The sequence below is a fragment of the Leptidea sinapis genome, chromosome 6 (assembly GCF_905404315.1).
Source record: "Leptidea sinapis chromosome 6, ilLepSina1.1, whole genome shotgun sequence".
Taxonomy (NCBI): domain Eukaryota; kingdom Metazoa; phylum Arthropoda; class Insecta; order Lepidoptera; family Pieridae; genus Leptidea; species Leptidea sinapis.
This window is the reverse complement of record NC_066270.1, coordinates 14,657,932-14,683,646: the sequence shown is the minus strand read 5'-3', so window position 1 is coordinate 14,683,646 and position 25,715 is coordinate 14,657,932. Positions and strand designations below refer to the sequence as shown.

The window sequence follows — 25,715 nt, the reverse complement described above, 5'->3', positions numbered from 1 at the left end:
ACTCGTATGTTGTTCTACACGATCAGTGATCCTAATTACATCAGAAAAAGCCGCTTTATTATTTTATAAAATTTTATTAAATTATTTGCATTAATTGTTGTGTACCATATATAAGTAACTGCAAGTTTTTAACTGTCCCACGGGAACTTTTTTAATTTTCCGTGATGAAAAGTATTTATGGTGATGTCCGGCAATATAAGGTATCACATTTTATTGTATTATGTGCATTACTTTCTGTGTACTATGCTATATAAATAACTATAGATTTTGAACCATCCCACGCAAACTCTTTAATTTGCTGGGATGAAAAGTATCTAAGATGTTGACCGAGGATGTAAGGTTTCATCATGCAATTTCAATTAAATCAGTCTAATAATTTCAGAGATTACAAACAGACAAACAGACAGAGAAACAAAAAATTAAAAAAACATCGGGACTTGTTCTATTTCTCTCCTTACACCCCCCTGACACGGTTTTCATATTTATTTTTCTTTGTTCAGAAATTTGATTTCTACAGATTTATTATAAGTATAGATATTATTATACTTCTTCAGTAATAGGTATTTTATTATTTTATATATGATATTAGATGTCTTTCGTGTAATTATTTCCTTAGAGACATACTTTCATCGTCGATGGAACACTTAAGCGATGAAGTGAGGCTGGAGGCAGTTAGAAACGTCACCGACATTCTCGGACGGACGTTTAGCAGTCAGTTCGTGTTCCCCGCACTAGGGCACAACGATCCCCCACCGTCGCGGAAGCTGGTTGATATGTGGATGCAATGGCTACCTTCCGATGCTTTGCAGACTTTTGAAACTGGTAAGGACTTATAATAAGTCATAGTCAATATGTAACACAACCTTTGTACATAGTTTTCACTACTTTCTAGAAGGCCGATATATATTTAGTCCAAAGTATTACCATTACTCCCGTGATAACAAAAATAATTATATAAAATTTTGTGTTTAAATTAAAAAGTGTTTGCATTTATCACTCTTTGCAAAACCAATCCCTACTTTATACAACACATTATAGCTTAGAAGCTAAGTTTAATTTGTATTCTCAAGAGAACCTTTCAGTTTGAGCGCTCGATGACATCTGGCTTAAAAACTGTACCTCCGCGTCTAACGTTAACACTTACACAAAAATGGACGGAGATTTCTGAATGCTAAGTCTTTCTTTTAATTCGTAACTCATGCAAGTCATATGAGATATATGTACTACTATGTGACTGCAAAAAAGAGTAAGTAAAGTAAGAGTAGTAAGTAACAGCGATCGGATGGAACCCGACAGGCGCGGGTTTGAATCCCGCATCATACATAAATTTTGGTACAAATTAAAGTTGATTATATATTAAATACTGTTTGATAGCCATGACAAATTTGTTATGAGCTTTCCATACATAATCAAATCATTTGAATGCATGCAACGCAGAGCAGCTCGAATCGTCGGAAAGTGTCAGTGCTCTGTGAACGTCTGGATCACTTGGCATTGCGTAGAGACGTTGCTTCATTGTGTGTCTTCTACCGCATTTATCACGGGAAGTGTTCCGAATAGCTCCTCCACCTTTGCACGACACGCCAGAAGTTAGGTTGTCATCCCCACCATCTGGATGTGTGGCGGTCCTCCACAGTGCGATTTTCATGGAGCTTTCTTCCACGTACTGTAAAACTGGGGAATAAAATTCCTTGTGCAGTGTTTCCGGGACGATACGACATGCGTACCTTAAAAAAAGCGCGTACACCTTCCTTAAAGGCCGGCAACGCTCCTTTGATTCCTCTGGTGTTGCAAGAGAATGTGGGAGGCAGTGATCACTTAATACCAAGTGACCCGTGCGCTCTTTTGTCTTCCTTTTCCATAAAGAAATCTGAAAGTATGTAAATTAAATATACTGAAAGTATTGAAAATTTCGTCTAAGGATTCCTAAATTATATTATTATTATCCAATCTTAGCTACAATAGATACAAGTCAAGCTAACAAAGTGGCTTTATCGTTGTAAATAATTGATAACGATTCCATAACCAATATCTAACTGATAGTAAATGATCATCCAAAACTAGACGAGTGGTTAAGACTCACTGATAATTGTAATAAATAACACACCAACTAGTAAACAAAACTTCTCAATAATTTCAATCTGAATTTTTACACTAGTTATTGCGAAAAACTTACGTCATTTATTTATCGTGACGTTTCGCGTGCCTTGCACCATACACAATCCTTTTGAAAAGTATTTTTCAGATGCTTGAAAGAATATATTAAAACTTAATTACCTAATTTATTCTTGCACTTTTCACAGGTGGATATTACACTATAGAACATTCGTACAGCAAACTTCGTATCGTAGTACTGAACAGTGTGCTGTGGTCAGGAGGAGCGACAAAGACTGATGTACCTCACAGGGGGAGGGCGCAGTGGGAATGGTTGGAACATGTGCTAAGTAAAGCCCGGAGAAAAAATGAAATGGTAATTAGTAAAATTTTTAATTCTAGCTGTTCTTTACATAAAATATTTCCTCAGTCTTATTCATAATATTTAAGGCCCTTCTTACTTCAAAATATATACACAAGCTATATATAAGCAGGTTTTCTAGATATATTATAACATTTTTGTATGTAGTATGTTTGTTGCATCACTTAACATAATATATTGTAATTGAAATGATTTGTTTAACTATGGAAATAAAAATCTTGATTTAAAAGAGCAATCACTTTCTTGCTAATTCTTCTTCTCATTAGGGTTGACCTTTACGACTTACGAAAATTTTTTTGTGGCATTCATAAGTGTCATTCTCATGACCTACGTGAATAAATTGGTTTTGATTCTAATTGATTTGATGTTAACTTTATAAAATATACAACAGCCGAACCACGATACTAAAAAAAAATCTCGATCGAAAATTTGACCAATATAGACAACTGTGCAACGTTTTAGATAAAACAACGTAGTTTTCAATTGATGCTTAAACTTATTTTGTAGCAACACTTTTCCAAAATAGGTTTTCGCTATATTTTCGACATTAAATGAACACATGAATTCTTACCTACTTTTTTATGAAAATAGGGGACGAGAATAGCAGGACGATAGCAGGAAATTTTGGGTTTACAACTGCGCTCGTCACCTTGAGACATAAGATGTCAAGTCTCATTTGCCCAGTAATTTAACTAGCTACGGCACCCTTCAACAGAAACACAGTAATGCTTACACATTATTGCTTGACGGCAGAAATAGGCGCCGTTGTGGTACCCATAATCTAGCCGCCATCCGGTGCAAAGCGGCCTCCCACTTAATATATAAATGTATTTTAACGGCTAAAATAATCGTGATAAATTATGCATATATTAATTTTACTTACTTTATGTAAAGGTAGATATAAAGTATCTTATTCCTTGTGTTAATTTTTAAAACTAGAAATAAAATGCTTTTTATTTTTTATTTTAGTTATGATGATTAAATTAATATAAACATAATTCTGAAAGAGCATGACTTTTGATTTATAAAACGTTCAATGTTTGTATTTCGTTACTCCAAAAGCACACTTTACATTTTCGACGCAATGGCGCGGACATAAAAAGGTGTTAGCATTTTTATGCGGTAGATAAAATATAGCTACGTAGTATACTTCACTTGGGCTGAAACATATTACGTTACCATTTTTACTAGCCGTTGCTGCCGCTTCGCTGGCCAAATTTTAACAGTAAGGAACGATGGAATTAAAAAAATAAGTAGCCATAAACCATCTAGGATAAACGCATCGAATGGTGGGAGTTTTACGTTCATACGATCAGTGGTTTTGCCGTGAAAGAGCCTCAAACAAAGACCATTTTCATTATATATAAATACTAGCCGTTTCCGCCCGCTTCGCTGGGCGAATTTTAAAAGGAAATAAATTAAATTTTATTCATCTTATTACAAATACAATAAAAATTAAGTAGCCGTAAACTATCTAGGATAAATTTAGTATCGAATGGTGGGAGTTTTATGTCCATACGATTAGTGGTTAAGGCTTAAAAGAGCCTCAAACAAAGACCATTTTCATTTTATATTTTGATAGATGTTTAATACATTTTCGTTACCAATTTTTAGCTCATTTACTTAGCAGCTGATGAATGGCCTATATTCTGGCCATGTAAATGATTTTCATAGTCTGTACTGTGTTTCACTGCCTTTATTGAAACTGCCTTGTCAATGCCTTTTAAAATTATGAGCATTGGTCATCTATTAATTTATTATTGTTACCCATTAAATACATTAAAGGGCATAAAATAAAAACGCTAAAAACACTCAAAAGTGAAAATCTGCAATGTTCTTAGTATTATACAAGTGAAAGTTATTAACTAAAGAAGTCACGACCCGTTCGTCCCTCGTGTCGGTGCATGCATATGCAGTGGTATCAATTGATATTTTAGGGTATGGTATGGTATCATTTTCAATGTATAAATTTATGTTTTTAATTGGTAGTACCACGTTCCTTTTTTTTTTTATTAAAATAAAATTTTAAACTGATTTTTTTATGGATAAAAGTTTATGTTTCCTTACTACGGCTCAAGTCCCTAAAGTGTTTGTGAAAGTACAGAATAAGTCAAAATAATAAATTAATGGCCCTTTTCAATAACGTAACTCTAGTTACGGATACATTACTGTCACCATTTAATGACAAGTTCTTATTTATCCATAGTCATGTCCAATATAGTTATAGTCCAATACATTGTGTCGATAGGTTAGAAAGAAAATTAAAATGTAAGAAAGCGTAAAAGGATAGATTTGTCTTACCTCTAGTAAGTTAAACTAAGGATAGATAGGTTATTGAAAGCGGCCGTAAATAGACAACATAGGTCAGTTATCATTACACTGAAAAACCGCCTTTGTATTGACGTATAAAATGACTAAAAAACAATTAGTTACAGTCTTACTATTTTTTTAAAACGAAAATATATTGAGTTTGCTAACATTTTTCACGACCCATATAGCCGAATGGTTAGTGACCCTGATTACTAAGCTAGAGGTCCCGGGTTGAACCTTGCCCATTACAATGTTCAATACATACGCTAAGAATTCTAGCGTAAACCCAAATTTGTGAGTGGCATCCCGCGGTATCAAAGCGCATGTTGTTAGATACAATAACTAATTGTGACAGTAATCACGACCATTATGTTTACGAAGCATCCTCACACAAACAATGAATTCAATCTCTCTAGAGCTTGAACCAACCTCTAGCTTGATGTTTCCAATAAACGACAATTTATATTTATACAGTTAATTCTTTATTACTTTTTATGAAATAGTTTATATTATTTAAACACGACTCATATTGGATGCAGCACCATACAAACTAATTTGTTATGTATATTACAGCCATTGTAAAATACTCTATTTTATTAAAAAGAGTGGCCGTTGAGTTTCTTACATGTTCTTCTCAAAAGCTCAATTATTTTCGAACCTAATATGGTAAATTCAGTCATTTGTAAGAAATATTTGTAGTGACGATTCAAAAGTGCTTAGTTTAACCTTAATTGAATAAAGTTTATTTGGCTTTGACTTTGACATGTTGGAAGTACAGTTGAGGCAGAAAACTGTTCTGTTTACCTCGAACGTTAAGAAGCGGGATGGATAGCATTTCTCCTATATATAATTCAGAATGCAAGAACGCAAAACGTCTGCCTCTAAGTTGACACCTGTGCTAACATGTTTATTCTGGCACTCGAAGTCAAATCTTATTGATTTGGGGGCACCATATTTGACAGTTACTTGGCTGTTATTGTTTTATTTCTGACTTTTTTATATATTTCTATACCATGAGTAGGTTTATGTACTGACAAGGTCGTTCAAGCGTTTGGACGCTTTCGGTCTTTCATATCGTCTCTTATTTTTTCCCTATTTCAACAGTTTATAAGACTACAGTAACAATTCATTCTGTATGTGCAGGTATACCTCGTAGCCCACTCTGGACCAGGCGTTGAGGAGAGGCACAATGCTGGAAGCTCATCAGCATCAGGTGGTGGCGAGCTCACTCCGACAGCCAATGCAAGACTAGTTCATGTCGTCAGAGCATTCAGTGACGTCATTGCCGGACAGTTTTACGGACATCGCCATGCTGATACATTCAGGATTATATACAGTGAAGGTACAGTTACATTTTCGTACAATTACGATTAGATGCACTTTTCGTCTGCTTGGGTTACTTGTATTATAATCAAAATCAAATATTTTCGAAAACATTTTTACATTCACTTTTAAATTTAATGTATATCTATGTGCCTATATTATGTAAACTTGGATCCTAACCACAGAATTAAGAGAAAAACGTGGCGTTACAAGGAGATTAGTAGAGAGAAGTATGGCTGGTTTTAAACTACAGGATAAGATTAGAAACACTAACTTAAAGAAAATTACAAAACTTACCGACGTACTCAAATGAATCGACCACACAAAAGTGGAGATAAGCAGGACACATAATGCGAGATAAAGTGGGTAAATGGAGCAAAAGAGTTACAGAATAGTATCCAAGAGATGGAAAAAGAAGTTGCCTAAAACAGACAAAAGTCGAAATCATTGGAAGAGAGATTTCCCAACCGGCACGCTGAACTAAAAGAAATTTTGTAGTTATAGCTATCGAGCTTTACATTCTTAGCTGTTCAAATGTTTATTGTTTTTTAGTGCGGAATTAAAACGGTTTTATTCTTATTATGATAATGTATAGATGTATTACTGTAATTACGCCAAATTAACAATGTGACATTACTTTTGCGCCACACTTAAGAGACAATGCTTACAAAACTATAAGTAAAGGACATGCTGCCGTTGATACCATATCGCGTGCGATGAATATCTTATCATTAACCGCACCCTATACTTTGTGCTTCTATTGATCGATATTTTTTAACGATAAGTGACACAGTTCATGCATTTCAAGCACATTAATTACTAAAATCCATTGTTGGGAATCGAATTAACAAAGTACCATTACAAAACTACTATTAGAATGAAGCAAAGTGAGAGGAGAGTGAAAGAGTGGAGCAAACTGAACTGGCTTGGCCTTTGTTTGGCAAAAAATTTATGATTTAAGCATTACAGTACAGAAAGTGACCGAAATCTCCAAGACTTTTCTAGATAAAAATCATTCTAAAGTTGCAGCAACAAATGCTAATATTCAATTTTATACCGATATTTTCCGATCGTTAACTTCTTTGTAGAAATTACGTCTGATCGTTTCTTGTTGGTCCCTAAAAATATGTGAAATGAGCATTAAACTAGTAGAAATAAGTTATTAGTAACAAGTAAGGGTGGATTCGGTTCTGGTACTCGCCGGCTGCTGCCGCGGCACGCTACGCTCGGGTCGAGCGTTGTATATTAACAGTTTAAATTTATTTTTGTAACCTACAAGTGAACACGGGCCGATTTGATTCTTTAACGACTAAGTTTTGTTCGTGGTGCTTAAAAATATTAAAATTTATTTAATATTAAAAAAGCGGCAAAAGCTTATTTGAGTGAATATGTATTATAACGTACTAGATTTTGTCCGTGCATTTTCTTTGAAAATGTCATAGCAAAAAGCTAATTATTAATTTTTTTGCTGAGATAGATAAGGTATTGTCGAGTAATAAGCATAAACAAAAGCCCTCTATAAGAGTCTGTCTCGTGACTCAAATTCGCTACCGGGGACGAGTTAACATATTTATATAATCTAAAGTATAATAACTAATAATCAAAAGTAGGTTCAAAAAGATCCGATAGAATGGATATCGTCAGTAGTGTGTGTCGTGAATTAGGGAATCAAAGACCAAAACGAACTAGGCGCCAAGTGGACAGATTGATGTATTATAAGTGTCAATGTGTCAAGTTTTCTCGCCGCCTCCGCAGTCCCACCGTGACCACGATTAATCACAATGTTAAAGTTCCGCAATGATAAAAGTCTAAAAACATATAATGAAAAGTATCCAATATAACAAAGTACTTTTTACCAATAGGATAGGTATTTATAGTTTAAAGATATACAACCTATAAAACATTTAACTTTACATCTCCTACTAAATAATAATTTACATACAATACTACAATAGACAGTTTTCAACCTGGTGGTACTGACTATTAAAATCGTATTATAACATGCAAATTTCATCTCGACATCTTGAAGGTTATATAAATGTGTTACAGTGAAGCGCGCAATTTACCAGATACTATCAAATGTGTTGCGAAATTTATACTTCGTGTCGAACGACTACACGTAAAATGTCAATAAAAGTTAATTGCGTTATAAAACCTTAGAACAATAATGAAGTTATAAAGTAGAAAACAAAGTAAGCTAAGCATTATACTGTGATTAAAGATAAAACGCTAAAGGTATTTAAGTGTGATTTCTTATGAAAATATTTTAACACGCTTTCAAGCAATAATTCTAAATAAGCACTTAAATTAAGAAACTCAAAGTAATATAAGCTTTGATAAGCGGCATTATTCATGCTACTTCAATGTATCATAAATGGTTAATATAGATATATTCTGAATTTTATGAGATTTGGAAGTCATGAGTATACGAGTATTGTATATTGAGATTGGATTGCACCAGAATAATCACAGGAACATGGCCGCCTTTTAGCAAAGTGTACGTATTTTTTTGAAGACGCCCAAGTCATATATTTACTATTACTAATGTACAAAAATATAACAATGAAGATTTTTCTTCAAATAATTTAAATTTAGTTATTCGACAAGTGAGGACAACTCTTGCTATATCGTACAAAACAGGCAACATTCACCAAATGTAACTGTTACTGCTAGAGATAATCATTATATAAAGCTCATAAATATTGTTCACCAGAACATACAAGGTATCTCAAGTAAGGGATTAGAAATTGGACTGTTTTTGAGCTGCTGTAATATAGATTTAATATGTATTTCAGAATATTGGCGTAAAGGTTATCAGCTCCAGTTTAGTTTTAGAGAACATAGAGTAGTCAGTTCGTTTTGTAGAAGTAGGGCCCATGGAGGTTCCCTATGTATTATTAATAATAGATTAAAATGTAAAAATAGAAAAGATATTGTTAATCTCTCTATAGAACAACTAATTGAGATAACTTGTATAGAACTAGAGCAATTTATTATTGTAAGTGTATACCGCCCCCCCACTACATCATCTGGTCTGGGTATGTACCGAAAGTAATTCTGCTTTAATTAAATATCACATTACACGTATCATTTACATTACATCAGTTGACCTTAATAATTAATATACGATATAATTTATTAATACTTATATTTCAATAGGTTTAGGATACATTTAAACTTGCTTAATTTAAAACTAGGTAATAATTTAGATACCTTACGTCACTAATTAGCAAATAAGCACATATTCTTTTAGAACATATTATATCTATCTATATTTCATACATATAAAGAAATATACAATCATATACTTTCACTAGTATGTACATAATTATCTGGTGGTATACATACCGACCTACATATTTACTCATTACTACTCATACCTTTAAATTAATTATATACTATATTATATTACTTATTTATTTTTCCTCTCAAAATTATTAAACTACTACTCATTTTGTGCATTATAATAGTCAGACATACACATTCTTGAACTATGGAATAACAGACCGATACACGGGGAGTACTAATATCCTAAACACAGGGAAACTTAGTTAGGAGTTAGAGCTCAGCCATGTACTAGTAGATTGTTGTCATAATGTAGACTACATACCTACCACTCCAGCAAAATATCAATTTTCTGGGAAGGCACCAGCTTTTATGTCTGCTTCACATAAAACCTACTGTCTGTATGTGCCTAGGCTCTTTAAGAAGTCCTAGCAATAAAAACTTCGTACCTACTTGTCTAGATGCACTTACCAAACAAGTATATAGGCTTCTTCTTAATGTTTGTATCTAAAGTTTGTGATGTATAATGTTGTGTAGTAGGTATTATGAGTATGTAGTAGCATGTACATGGCTTTTTTGAATAATACGTTTTTCTTTTGAGACAAAATAAAAATATTTGTATTTGTATTTGTATTTGTATCATATGAACAATTACAACATAGAATGGAGGAGGTACTATCAAAATTTAGCAAAACCAGCAAGTCAATTATAATGTGTGGAGATTTTAATAAAAACTTGCTTGAACCTTCGGCCAATTGTACTAGCCTTAAAAAATTATTTCAAAGTCTTAATTTGTTCAATGTATTTTGGGAACCTACTAGAATCAATTCTACAACAGCCCCCTATTTAGATAATATTTTTACAAATGTTACTATTACTAGTAAACTCACAATAATACATTAATAATCTTCAGTATGACCTTGGTGGGCAACTTATAAAAGTAAATACAAGATTGGAAAATGTCAGACCAAAAAAGGTGACGATTATACCAGTTACGGGTAGCCTTCTTGAGAGGTTTAGAAATAATTTGGTAAGTACGATACCATTTTTATACTGTGGTGAAACTGCTAATTTTCACTATAACTTAGTCTTCAATTCCTTCTGTGAGAAATTTGATAGGATTTCTACTCCAGTAGCGGTAACAGTAAACAACAAACATTGTTTTAATGATTTGGCAACAATGGGTATCCACAAAAGTCGTAAACGCTTATATTACCTCTATTATGAGAAACATTACAATAATAGTGAAGTATTTAAAATATATGTAAAAAAATACTCCAAGCTCTTTAAAGTAGTTTGTCATGAAGCGAAAACTCGTTTCATTGCAGATAAAATTAAAAACAGTAATAATAAAGTAAAAGCGACTTGGAGTGTAATTAACAATGAAACTGGTAGATCGAATTGCCGTAACACGTCTATCTGTTTAAATATTAATAATCGTGTTATAAATTCTGAAATAGAAATTGCAAATGAATTTGATAAATACTTCTCTGAAATCCCGACTATCACGACCAAAGACCTTAACTCTTTACCAAAAGCAGCTCATGATATGCTTAAATTACACGTACCCGTATCTTCCACTGATTTGAAATTTAAGTATGTTACAGGTAGCGATATAATAAAAGTCTTCAAATGAATTAACCTAAAAAATACAAAACACCTTTGGGGCCATTCGACTAATATTGTAAAATACATACTTCATTATACGTAGCACCTGAATTAGCAATAATATTTAATAAATGCATAGATGAGGGTGTGTTCCCTGACCTCATGAAATACAGCAAAGTTATACCTTTGTTTAAATTGGGCAGTTCTTTTGACTCTGCTAATTTCAGACCTATTTCAGTGCTGCCTGTTTTTAGTTAAATTTTTGAAATACTTTTGCTTCAACAGCTACAAATGCATTTTTTTAAAATAATGAACAAAAATCAATTTGGTTTCACTAGGGGCTAGACACTACAACAATCAATGCGGGTACTAGACTCGTTGAGTACATCTTTGACGCCTGGGAAGAGTCACAGGATGCATTGGGCATTTTTTGTGATTTGTCCAAAGCATTTGACTGCGTCCACCATGAAACTTTACTCCTAAAACTAAAGCATTATGGAGACAATAATAGAGCCCTAAATCTGTTAAAATCATATTTAAGCGAAAGAGTTCAGATAGTCGATGTAACTGGCAAACGGTCTTCGGGTAAACCTGTGGGAATAGGTGTTCCACAGGGTTCTATTCTCGGTCCTTTCTTGTTTCTTATAAATATTAACGATCTACCATTTGTGGTAGATGATAGCCATGAGATTGTATTGTTTGCTGATGATACTTCACTTATTTTTAAAGTGAAGTGAGGTGCAGATTTTGATGACGAGATAAATGTAATGTACTCTCAAAGTTAGTGCGTTGGTTTGAGACGAATAATCTGCACTTAAACAGTAAAACACAGCTGAGGTACAAACCAAGGTACTTATACATTTATAAGTACCTTGGTTTTCCAGGGATTGGAACTTGTGGACACTCTTCTTGGTCTATCACGTTAAATAAAAATCTTCAGTGGGGTCAACATATTGCCCATCTAGCAGATAGACTCAGCTCTGCGGCATATGCCGTTAGCAAGATTAGAGAGTACACGAATGTTGCGACCGCTAGATTAGTGTACTTCAGTTATTTTCACAGCATCATGACGTACGGTATTTTACTATGGGGTCATGCTGCTATCATTGATATAGTGTTTGCTCTGCAATAGAGAGCTGTTCGTGCTATATATCAGCTTGGTTATAGACAGTCTCTCAAAGAAAAATTTAAAGAAATAAATATTATGACTGGTCATTGTCAGTACATTTATGAAAATTTAATATACGTTCACAAAAATCGTCACCTTTTTGCTCTTAATAGAAATGAGGGATTGCTTGTAACTAATTCTAGTAGGCTTCATTAGATACATAATAGGGGTAAATGTATACATACACTTTTATAATAAAGTCCCAGCCACTGTTCAGGCATAATGCCTGAAATATAAATAAATTTAAATGTTTTATTAAAAATGGCTCCGTCGTAAATCCTATTACGCCACAGCTGAATTATATGTTCGGACAGCCTGGGACCTGATTGTGATTATTTTAATAGCGATAGAAATGACTGTACAATATTGTATATTTTTATTGAAAAGAGCGCAAAAAAAGAATGCTGGGAGAGTTTCTTGCGCCACTTCTTCTCTCTCAGAGCGCCATTTGTTGCCAAAGCGGTAGTAGTATTTAGTATATTAGAAATGACATCAAAAATAATTCTAAAGGAATCAATTTTGAGAAAATAAATTACTTTTTTGCGTTTTTTATGCCTTTTATCATCCTGGATACTCCGCAAAACGAGTCTAGTTATTTAGAGTAATAGCCATGTTTACGACGTGTCGTGCGAATTCTCTCAATGGTCCCTACATTGCCAGAGATATCACAAGAACTTACAACCAAGCTGTGGAATTGGCTTCCTTTACGATATATCAGGGTGTACGCAAGTGCAAGACATGGGTACCTATAAAAAAAGCGCATACAATTTTCTGAAGGGCCGACAACGCTCCTGTTATTCCTCTGGTGTTGCAATGGTGGTGCGTCAATTATTTTTTATTATATTATTAAAACTTTTAGGAAGGGGGGGTGTTTGCCATAATCCGGTTGGCGATCGCAGAAGTTTGTAATGCTCTCTCAAATAATGCTGCTGGAAAACCTCCATTTTTTATATCCCTTGCGACACGCATGGAAAGAGATTTGACATTTGATGACGATCAAAGCTCTTAACTGCTGTAAAATTAACTTAGCTATCATTCAAATATGCTATAATATATATCATAAAGATGCATGATTGTAACATTATAAAATTTTATTGCATAACACATGATCAGTGGGCTCTATTGCACAGGATGCCAGCTAGGTTATGGGTACCATAACGACGCTTATTTCTGCCGTGAAGCAGTAATGTGTTAATATTACCGTACTTCGGTCTGAAGAGCGCCGTAGCTAGTGAAATTACTGGGCAAATGAGACTTAACATCCTATGTCTCAAGGTGACGAGCACAATTGCAGTGTCGCTCAGAAATGTTGGGTTTTTCATAAATCCGTATCAATCACCATCAGCTGAACATCCTGCTCGTCACGTCAAAACTAACGTAAAAGAAGAATTAGTTTAAATGTTTGGTTGTACGAAGAAAGTTGGATGAATCTACCCAGCTGTGGATGTTCATCCAGATTGTAAGGCCAGTATTAAAGTTTGTTTCGTGTAATTCGATGCTGAACTTAGATGGGATCGGAAGTTAGAAGAAATTAGGTCAAATATTTCTCAACAAAGTCTTGACTATCGTGTAGACTATCGAGTGTACCTCTGATAGTACCAATTATTTCCACGTTTATAATTTTGGTCAAATTCCAATTCAATAGGATACAAAATCACTTATTGAAAGTTAAAACTACCACCCATTCCAAAGGTATGCCTCAGACCTGAGAAGAACAGGTGCAACAAACTCAGCGGTCTTCGTTTTTTTATGTAAACACATGGTTCCAATGTAAAAACGTACTATAAAATTTATTATTTAATAACCTGTGGGCTCAATTCCTAATAAATGGTATTATTAAGAAAATCATTCATGTTATAGTAACCACACTAAAGTTTTTTAACAATTCTTTTGAATTTCGTAATACGTTTGGAACATTATCAGGGATCTTGTTGTGAAAGCATGTTTATACACCAATAGACTTAGTAACTCGACCTAGCCGTGTACTAGGCATTATAAGTTTATGTTTGTTCCTGGTGTTAACATTATGGTTATGACAGTTTCTAGCAAATTAACTTATGTACCTATATACTTACATAACATTATCAAGAATAATAATATAATTGAGAAGCAACCGTCAAGATGTTTATTCCTTAAAATTTTTCTCTCAATGATTCTTTAGGACCTCGGTTATAAATAGCAAAATTATTTTTTTTATACGTTTCTCGTGGAACTTTACTCATTTAGTAAAATTAAAATAGTCAGATTTTATATAATATGCGCCATCATAAGTTCCGTCATAAAGTCCATCTGTTTCGGAATTAACAGACACATACATTCTTAAATAACAAACAGATTAGGTTTATCTATATAAGGTATAGATTTTCGGAAGGGTTCTGATATATTCTCATTCTGTAAGGTATGAAAATTGCATAATTATTGTTCGCTTGAATCTTTAGCTTACCAATGTTATCTTTGTTCAAAGTTATAAGGAGTGAAAACATTCGACTAAGTAGTGTAATGTAACAAAGAGGACAGCTCAGAACTCTACTTTTTACAAACATATGGTAGATTCAATAGTTTAAATTAACATTTTTAAGGACGATTCAAAAGCGCTTAGCAACTTTTCATAATTTTTTTATGATTTTTTATGAAAATAATGGACGAGACGAGCAGGACGTTCAGCTGATGGTAATTGAAACGCCCTACCCATTAGAATGCAATGCCGGTCTGAATTCTTGAAAAACCCCAAAAATTCTGAGGGGGAGCAGGTACAATTGCACTCGTCACCATGAGACATAAGATGTTAAGTCTCATTTGCCCAGTAATTCCACTAGCTACGGCGCCCTTCAGACCGAAACACAGTAATGTTTATATATTACTGCTTCACGGCAGAAATAGGCGCCGTTATGGTACCCATTAACTAGCCGGCTTCCTGTGCAAAGGAGCCATACGCAGCGAACGCGCAGACGCATCCTTACTGTTGTGACGTCAAACATAATTCTAATTTTAATAATATTTAACGTTCTCAGTGTTTTAAATATTCGCTTTGAATAAAGTTTATTTGGTTTTGACTTCGACAGTGGCAATGATTTCTAAGAGGGTGTAGTTTATTTTCACAAGGTGATTGCGGCAAAATGCAAGACGTGGAATTCTTGAATTTGCTTCATATCCCGAATGACACATAAAATTAAAGAAATTATTTCTGTTTAAGCAAATCAAAATAATATCTTTATATATATATTTCTTGTGTGCGTGTGTATGTCACTGAACTCCTCCTAGACGGCTGGACCGATTCCAATGAAACTTTCTGTGTGTATTCAAAAGGATTCGAGAATGGTTTAGATTTACAATTGAACTACCTCCTAAACGGCTGGACCGATTTTGATGATTTTTTTGTGTGTTGCAGTGAATTTGAGATTGGTGTGTGTCTTCAGGTGGATTTAATAATGGTTTTGATTCACAATTAAACTACCTCCTAAACGGCTGGACCAATTTTGATGATTTTTTTGTGTCTTCCAGTGAATTTGAGATTGGTTTAGATTCTCAATTCCGTCGATATAATATAATTATCCTGCTCATGTGTATTTAAGTGGACTCCTCCCAACGGATGGACCGATTTTTCAAATTTAAGACGTGTGTCCGAAATTTCCGAGAGGACAACGTCTGTTGGGTCCACTAGTAAACTTATACAAACCTTTTGCCTTGATCCTGTTGTAAAAGCATATCGCCCGAAAAGAGACTTACTAACTCGACGTAACCTAGTATTAGGTTTTTGTTTTAACATTGGCTAACGCATTATGTCACAGCTTTTAAAATATTCGTTAATGTGGATACATACATTAAATTATTGAGAATACATTGAGCGGCTACAATCAACACATTAATTTCTTTAAATTTTCCTCTTATTGACTCTCTAGGGTGGGTCAAGGTCATTTTCACTAAAACAAAACAGGTCATAAATACTGTGAATAGTCCTCTTCTGCAGTACAAATTCATTATTAAAATAGTAAATATTTTAGAAAAATCATAACGACTTCAAACATGCATATGCAAATTTTTAAATTTGGTAAGTTTAAATATGCAAATATTTAAACTTATAAAATAAGGTTACAAAAAAAACATTCTGGAGAAGAATAAACAGATTTCCATAAATACATTTAAGGATAATTCACATCGATCTATAAACTAAGGATAATCGCATTGAGATTTTCCTTTTTTTAGTCGACTATAAAATTGTTACAGGCCGGTATCGCTTTTCTTCAGTATAATTAATTGCCAAACTATAAAACAAACGAAGAACTTTCACCTGTATTCGACTATGTACAAAATAAATTACGAAGTTTTGGTCTCAGGTGTATTATAAATGAGACTTTGTATAACAGGGACACTTACTTGCTTCATCTCATGGTGTATGATTACTGGATATGTAACAAGAACGACAGCTATTTTCGACTTATTTTGAAGATTGATGGAACAAAACTCATTATATATACTGTTTCAACGGAAAAGGAGGACAAACGTACGTTACGTATCCGGGGGCACCGGTTGGTAAATGCGCAGCCCGGATTCATTTGCAACACCAAAGGAATCACAGCGGCGGAGCCGGTATTTTAGAAAAGTGTACGAACTTTTTCCCCAAAGAATTTCAGGTTCTATCAAGAATGACTGACGATCAGGACGATCAATTACGACAACTTTGTCCGCGACCGTCCCACAGGATGACAGAAGGTGGCGGGGACGGTGTAATAAAAACGGGTGGTGTTACGTGGAAGTGTAAAGCGTGAGTGCTATAACTTGCTTAATCTCATAGATAAAACAAAGCAAATACAAGTTTTCTATATTAATTTTGAGATCTAAGCACATTCATGTAACAGAATCTGTATTTCATTGTTTCATTTATCATTTCAGCCGGAAGACGTCAACTACTGGACAAAGGCCTTTCCCAAAGATTGCCATGACGATCGGTATTGCGCTGCCCTCACCTAACCTATTCCGGCGATCTTGACCAGATCGTTGGTCCATCTTGTGGGCCTACCAACAATACGTCTTCCGACACGAGGCCATACTAGGACTTTATTGCCCCAACGCTCATCTGTCCATCGAGCTATGTGAGCCAACTGTGACATCAGTGTCACAACTTCTGGGCTATGTTGGTGACTTTGGTTCTCCTACGGATTTGATCTCGCAGGTCAACTCCAAGCATATGAGCGACAATAAGCTTCCCCATAACACCCATAGTTAGCGACCACGTCTGCTTTTCGTATGTCATCACTGTCAACACACTGGTTAAAAAACCTTCGTCTTCACAATACCACAGTGTCTATTGTAGTATTTTGGACGAGAAGATTTTACGGAGCTTCCCGAACGCTGCCCATCCGAATTGGATCCGACGGGTGACCTCCCGAAATTGGACCTGCCTAGCTGGATTATTTGTCCAAGGCAGTACGTACTCGTACTCGTACGTACTCGTCAACAATTCAAAGAGTACAGTTCTTAACTGTTACGGGAGTAGGTGCGACATGGGCATTAGACATGATCTTCGTCTTGTCCTTGTTCATTTTAAGACCTACTCCTTGTGAAGTAGTAGTGGCCATGGGGCATCTGTATTTATGTTTATTTAGTTCATAAGTAGTTGAGTCATTTTAGTAGCATCGGCAGTATTTGACAAATACTTGTGAAGTTTACCTTCTAAATCATAGCCTTCAATAGAAATTTGCGACTAAAATGGCGTCATTAATTTAAATTAATATAATGTATAAGTAAAGTCCTTGAATGGCGACCACATACTGGAAGACGCAGTGTTGGTAGGTCCCCCACAAGATAGACCGATGATCTGATCAAAATTGCCGGAATACGTTGGATGAAGGCAGCGCAGCACCGATCGTCGTGGAGATCTTTGGGGGAGGCCTTTATCCTGCAGTGGACGTCTTCTGACTGATGATGATGATGATGATAAAATATATTTATTTTAGGTCGTCCTGTGTCATGGGCGTTGTTGGCACCGTCAGTAACTCCAAGAGGTGCTGGCAGCATTTCCAATCCTGGGTTGAGGCTGTATAAGTTTGACACAAATAATGGAAAAGTAAGTGAGAATATATTTTGAATATAAAAAATATTTGCCAATGTCAAGGTTCTACGTAATTTTGAACTTTTTATTGTAAGTCATGAAGAAACAACATAACCGATTTTGTTTGTTTTTAGTGAACATTCAGATAAACAAATTAAAATTGTAGAAAAAATATGTATGTTTTACACACTTGTGAAAAAGGATTTCGCTTAAATGTGTTAGAGCAATTAGAAATAATAAAACACAAAAATAACATGTTTACATTGTTGAGTGAACAAACAAATTTAGTCCCATCACCTTTGTTACGTATCTCTTGCGAGGGTAATACGTCACAACAGCCGACCAATCACAGCGCGTTATTTCAAGGGATGAGGGTATAAAATAGCAGCTTCCGGCTCATGTGATTCAGTCTCGTGCCAGATTTTGGCGAGACAAAACGTCCTGAGGATGCCTCGTGTAGAGGAGAAACACGTGTCGATCTGTTTAAAGACAAATTTGTGAAAAAATAACTCTTAAAGCAAACGGTAGTACGTCTCTCCAAATCATATACGACGATTTACAACTTCTACATTGTGCTAATAAATTTATTTAATCTTATTTGGTACAATCAAGGATGAAATGTATAGGTTATCAATATCACTGTCTTGTTTTTGAGTCGTGCTAATTTTCAATAGGCAATTCTTGTAATTATTTGTGATACGAGAATTTTGTCTTAAAAATAATACTTCCGGACACAAAACTGATCGGATTTTCTTATTTTCGGTAAATCATTCATTTATTTCTTAATTTTAATAATAACTATTAACTCAAGAAGTTATCGTATAATAAATTCATTGATTTGTATTAAAGACCGCTAAATGGCGCAAATGATGCCTCGTCAATCAAACCTTATTGTTAGGTGATAAGGTATAAATTGCATTAACAGATGCTTACATTTGATACGTTGATACGTGCACTTTAAAGGCTGGGTTCACCAACTAACTTTAGCAATAACAAACATGTTAAAGTACCGTTTGAGTAAATAATAGTATATAATAGTTTAAAGAAAACTAAAAAACACGCTAAAAAGTACAAAAATCTCTTTGCTATACGAAAATTTCCTAATATAAGATAAATATGTAGGTTAGAGGTAATGGTTAAAATTTAAAATTACCCTCTTTTCCTGCCTTATCGACGAAAATCAAAATTACCTAATTAATTTATTTTTCACAATTTTTAGATGATGTCGTAACTTTAACTGTTAACCGTAACCGTCTAATCTTCTACGGTTAAATCTATTCTTAATATTAAATAGCTAAATAGCGACCTATCAAAAGTTTCAAATAAATATTTGATATTGACTTGATATTTCACATTATGCGAAGGAATACGATGGCTAAACACATTTCACAGTCTATGTTAAGGTCAGCGTTACTGTTAACGTTAAATTTGACTTAAACCTTAACTTTAACAGCTAAAATGATGCAACCCAGGCTTATTATAACTTTTGTATTGAATTTAATGTCATTATGTTCTATCGATGGTTTCAATTGAGTACCTTTTTCTTTTCAGGTACTAGATTATACTCAGTATTATTTAGATGTAACAGGTAAAAGAGGAGGAGAATTACATTGGGGTGTGGAATATAACCTAACTCAATATTACGGGCTAAGAGAAGTGACAGCCGCCTCCTTAGACGGTCTTGCCAAAAAGATTAGAAATAGCAACGATAGGACTATGCTTTATAAGTAAGTAAATAAAAAATAATATTCAATGTTACCAACGTTATTCAACTAAATGTTTTTAATGTTAATTAGTAGATACTAGAAAGGGTGTGATGAATAATAATAATAATAATAATAGCCTTTAATAACAATCTTTACACAGTTTTCGATTTACAATTAGTTTGCAGTAGACATCGGCACAGATTGTTTTGCTTTCGCATAGGCCTCCCCAGACTCTTCCAGTGTTCTCGTTCATGACATGATCTGCTCCACGTCACACCAGCCGCATCTTTTAAATCGTCGCTCCATATTCGACTCGGTCTCCCTCTCTGTCTTTTTCCTTCTCTAGGATACCATTCTGTTACTATTTTGGCCCATTTTTCTTGTTTGCCTCGTATTATGTGTCCTGCCCATTGCCATTTGAGTTTACTAATAGTTTGTGATAAGTCTGCAATGTTTGTCCTTTTTCTTATTTCTTTTAAGTGTATTCTATCGCGTTTCTTAATCCTTAGTATAATATCAATTAGTAGATACTAGAAAGGGTGTGATGAATATTGCAAGCAAAACATTGTGAAACAGAGAAAATTTTCCAAAGGCCTAACGAATTACAGGAATCGAAACGACAATAGTACTAACTACTCAGTGACATTAGAGAAAGGTTTGCAATAGCACTGCGATTTTCTAAGAGGAGCATGTATTTAATTTAAGTATGCAGGACGTTCAGCTGAGATAACTGATACGCCCTGCCTTACATGCATTACAATGCAGTGCCGCCCAGGTTTCTTGACAAATCCAACATTTCTGAGCGACACTACAATTGCGCTCGTCATCTTGAGACATAAAATTTTAAGTCTCATTTTCCTAGTAATTTTACTAACTACTATCTTGAGACTGAAACACAATAATGCTTACACATAACTGCTTCTAGCAGGCAACCTGTACAAATGAGCCTCCCACTGGGAAAGGCGGTATTTATTGATTTTTGAATGAAAAAATTGAGTTTTGGACTATGATTAAATATTTAAATGAAACTAAAAAGAAATATAGATTCAATTCTAGCCTCGCTCGAAATTTTGGCTACGCTATTATGGCGACAAAACACCATAAGTTCAAATAATGCTAAAGATAATTCTACAGGCACGTACGAAGCATCGACTAGGATTTATCAGGGCATAAAAATGTCACAATATAAGTCAAGCTACGTGTTTTCACTGAAGTGGGGCATCAAATCTAATTTAAATTATTGTTTTGTGAATCGTGATCAAAAATTTTGTAAAATATTTTTCTTATAGAAATAATATCTGAATGTTCTTTCGTTCGGAGCCATCTTGAATATGTTTCACAAATTTGGAACCCAATGTATGCTGAACTCATTAATCGAATTGAAAGGGTTCAGTAGTTTACACGATATCTAGGCTTTAAGTTTAAAATACCTAATGTAAGCTATGAAGAACGCTGCAAGCGCTTCCACCTTTTACCACTTAAAGCTCGTAGAGATATTTCTGATATATTATCACCTTAATAAAAATACTAAGAAGTATGATTGACTGTTCCATATTACTGACCAAAGTCTGTCCCTATTAGAATGTTAAGACAACAGCCTATCTTTGCAGTACCATTCTGTCGCACGAATTATTGAAGAAACACTTTTATTTGAAGAGCTATGCAGTCATAAAATCATTTTTGTGACTCGGATAAATCGATCGTTTAGCTCTAGTATCAATTCAATAAGAGCTCATTTGGTAAAACAATTAAACAGTGATTAGCAAATTAACATTAGGCTTGAAATTACTCTTTTTTTACCTTGCTTTCAACTGGCGATGGGAGTGCGAGAAGTTTTATTTCATAATTTTATGAAGTTTTGTTTAATAATTTTTAATTATGATTGTGTTGTTTGTTTGTAATTAATATGTTAGATTTAATAATATTATACTTGCTCATATGTACATGTGGAAGCCTATTATTAGCTTGAATGAATTATGTTTGTTAATTATTTCAATGTATGTACAACTAGGTCTTGGCTTTCTTAAAAATATTATAAAAAATGTTTTCTATATAACAAAGTGGTCAGCATTTTATAGCTTTTAGACCGTTTTAACACCGAGTTACATACTTAATGTGACTGAATTTAAAATAATGAGGAATTTTATTAATTAGCAGTCGTAGCTTATTATAGTGTTATTTGTGGCATGTTCCATATTTCGGTTTTTATACGACGTAATTTGTCAATTCATATAGAACGTCATTGCCAATGACCATTAATATTTATTTTTTAGAATAAAGTAAATTATATTCACTGACCTCTACTATATACCACTGGACTGGCGGCTGTCAAAGTGCTGTCGTGCCTGTTTGATATTCGCCATTTTGGCGCTGTTGGCCATGTAGCGAGGGTCTGCGGTACTAAGACTAGTGATGACAACCTCAGCAAACATCGATAGATGATGGGAAACAAAATAAAATTCTGTACTTATTACGTTGATTCTTGAAGTATAAATAACACAGAAAACGAACGAAATTAATTCAAAATGCAAAAACAGTTTGCAGTATTATACGTCAAAATTAGTTAGTTCTCTGAACGCTCGAGAGTGGCGCTTCAAATAGGCACAAAAAATTTGCTGTCAAACATATGGAACTTCCTGTCCAGTGGTATTTAAGCAAGTCAGTGAATATATTATAACGTTTCTGTTGTCAGGTACCTGACTGCACTTCGGGTGCGTCATGTCACAGACTTCTCAGACTGTGACATCGCCTGCGTCCATGTTCACTACTGTGCGATAACTCATGCGGACTTCCATGAGTTTCGCTCCTGTGTTCGCAACCCGGCTTCGGCACTCGCATCCCGTGCTCCCAATCTATCCAACGCAATTATATCCTACGCCATCATTATTTTATGTTTTTCTAAAAGGTACTAATATTTTATGTTAAAGGATATTATGTGTTAGATAATTTAAATATTAAATCCTGCATATAGTGACTTTATCCAAGATATTTTATTTAAATTGTATGTTAGAATAATGACAATTTATGAAATATTATATACCTCCTTTCTAATGCCAGTTGTAATTCAAAACTTCATGCCTTTCAGTCATGCCTTTAATGACACGTTTTATGATTTATTATTTTTTTAATATATGAATTACCTACAGTCTTGTTCGCCTGTAATTGAATTACTAATACTGTGGTCTGTTATTTTAGTAATGTTTATAGTCTGTCTCTATCTGAGCAATTTCGTCTGATGTTGGCATCTCTGTATTTAAATAAGTTATAGCCACTATATAATTATTAAAAATTTAATTTGATATTTTTTTTTTTGTATTTCCTAATAACTTAAGCCATCAAAGGCATCAAAGGCAAAATACATAGGAAGATATCAGAGATACATTAACATGGATTACTTTATCACAATCTTAATTCTATGGACTTATTTTTATTTTAAATTGTAAATATGAAATTCTTATTATTCTTATGAGATATATGTCTTGAAACCTTAAAAAAATCAGTCGATTTTTTTGTTTATTTTTTTCTAATTTCCAACATAACATATTATGAAAAAAAAACTCGCATCATTTATTTTGCTTAATGTTTTTTACTTTTTAAGTTACATTTTTATAATTAAGTAAGACTTTATTCCTAGCGATCATAATATCGTTTTTCATAATGGTACAAAGTCATATACTGTGCCGTACGTGTCGTAGCTCAACCAGAAAACTGCAATTTCAAACTCGAAGTAGTTTCAATACGTGACATCAGTACCACAATGAAATACTCAATGCAGAGTTTAAATCTTTAGAATCTCTGTGATTTTAGTAAAAAAAAATCCTTTCTTGTTATGATTTAACCACGATAGTATCGTTATTACTTTTATGTGTATAATATAAGTATAAGATGTGTGTATATTTTAGATATAAGTCAAATAGGTAATACAACTATGTATTTAAATTCTAACAGCCCTACAAATAAACTTGGTTATAAAGTTATACCAGAGAATAAACCAAGAATATGCAGAATGTTGACTATAGCTAACAACACTGTCAATACAATGATAATTCTGAAATTTTCAGAATGTCTAGCAGCCTTGCAAATAAACGCGGGAAACGTTGTGTGTCCGATTAAACTAATAAGCAAAAGCGCTATTTGTAAACCTTTTTCATATTCTTGGTTTATTCTAAGTTATAATTTTATACCAAGTTTATTTGTAAGGCTGTAAAACTTTCGTGAGACATTATTAACTTTTTTTATATCGACCTTAACTCACGATTAATCGGTGTTGGTAGCGTTGGTGCACCCCGCACCCGCCATCCTTTCGCAGCGCATTACGAGCATAAATTCGCAGTGCTAGATGGGACGCGAGCGCAAACTCACAACACTAACACTGATAAAGGACCTCTGATTGGTCTGAAACAAGTCAGTACCAATACTGATAAGCCGCGAGTTAAGCCGATGTAAATAAATAAAACTATGAGTATTATTTTCTATTTCATATAACGATTTAAATGTACTGTAAGTAATAATAATTTAAATACACACAGCACAGTAAAGTAATGTGTTTATTGAGTTTTGGTATAAATTTATAGATATGTATACATTTAATTTAAATATTTTTAGTTAAATCTAAGAACCTTTTAATTAATAATTGTGATATACAGCAAACATGTAAATAATTACAATTAATATTATAAGTGTAACATTAAATGAGGGTGAAATTAAATCTTTCGCAAAATTTCCGTGTCTTGCTACTAACACCATGATTATTACCCAACCTAACATAATCACGCTTTCGCGAGGATAAATTGAATTTTAATTGAAAACAAGATTAAAGCCTTTGCTAAAACTACTCGAAACCTTAAAGAAAATGGTGAAAACTTTTGAATTGCAAACACGTGGAATGAGAAGGATAATGGAAGTAGGTTCAATATATACAAGGTGCAGGACCGCCGTTGTTTAATCTTATTTTTCGGAGATTTGGCTGTCCTGAACACTTTCACTACACTCACAGATAGATATTATTGACAACGCACGCGCTCGACCCACATCAAAGTTTCGAGACGTAGAAGCAATTCCACCAGGCAGTCCACTTGTAGGTAATAAAGGAAAGAAACAGAAAAAAGGTGGGAAATTTAAACTTGGATCGTATGCAAGTCTGTACCTTTCATGTCTCTATTTCCATTGAAGTTACCGAAAGATAAACAATCTTAACAATTTGTTATTTCTTAAAGTGATAATCCTCACTTACGGGGTTAATTACACAAACTAAATTTGAAAATAAATTAATGAATTCAAATTTAGTTGGTGTAATGAATCAGAGAAGTATATTATCACTTTTAAAAATAACAAATTGTTAAGATTTGAAAGAGCGACATCTCAAGTAATTGAGCAGGTTTCTCGCATTGTTTTAATTTGAATAATAAAAAATCTTGCTTTTGGTGATCTTATTGAAAATTTGCTGAACAGGTCTTAGAATATTAATGATTGCCACTCGTATTGGTTATCATCTGTTATTAAGCTAAGTTGAGTTTATTGCGCCCATTCTTCTCAGGTCTGAAGCATTCTCTATGAAATGGGTGGTAGTTTTTGACCTTCAATAAGTGATGTTACATCCTATTTTGAATTAAAATATAAGACTATAATATGAATGATAAGGCATTGCATATTTTTTGAAAATAAGAGACGAGACGAGCAGGACGTTCAGCTGATGGTAATTGATGCGCCCTGCCCATTACAATGCAGTGCCGCTCAGGATTCTTGAAAAACCCCAAAAATTCTGAACGGAACTACAACTGCGCTCGTCAC

The 25,715-nt window shown here is 33.9% G+C and overlaps 1 protein-coding gene across 1 annotated transcript in view; it reads left to right on the top strand.

Annotated features, from left to right (window-relative positions):
* Positions 1-24,563, top strand: part of LOC126965035 (acid sphingomyelinase-like phosphodiesterase 3a) — a 110,813-nt gene extending 86,250 nt beyond the window's left edge. The window contains exons 5-10 of the mRNA XM_050808462.1: positions 617-822; positions 2,304-2,470; positions 5,930-6,128; positions 18,125-18,234; positions 19,771-19,946; positions 22,618-24,563. Of these exons, the coding sequence (XP_050664419.1) occupies positions 617-822; positions 2,304-2,470; positions 5,930-6,128; positions 18,125-18,234; positions 19,771-19,946; positions 22,618-22,837 (1,078 nt within the window). The 3' untranslated portion in view covers positions 22,838-24,563. The remainder of the gene's footprint in view (positions 1-616; positions 823-2,303; positions 2,471-5,929; positions 6,129-18,124; positions 18,235-19,770; positions 19,947-22,617) is intronic.
* Positions 24,564-25,715: the final 1,152 nt, after the last annotated feature.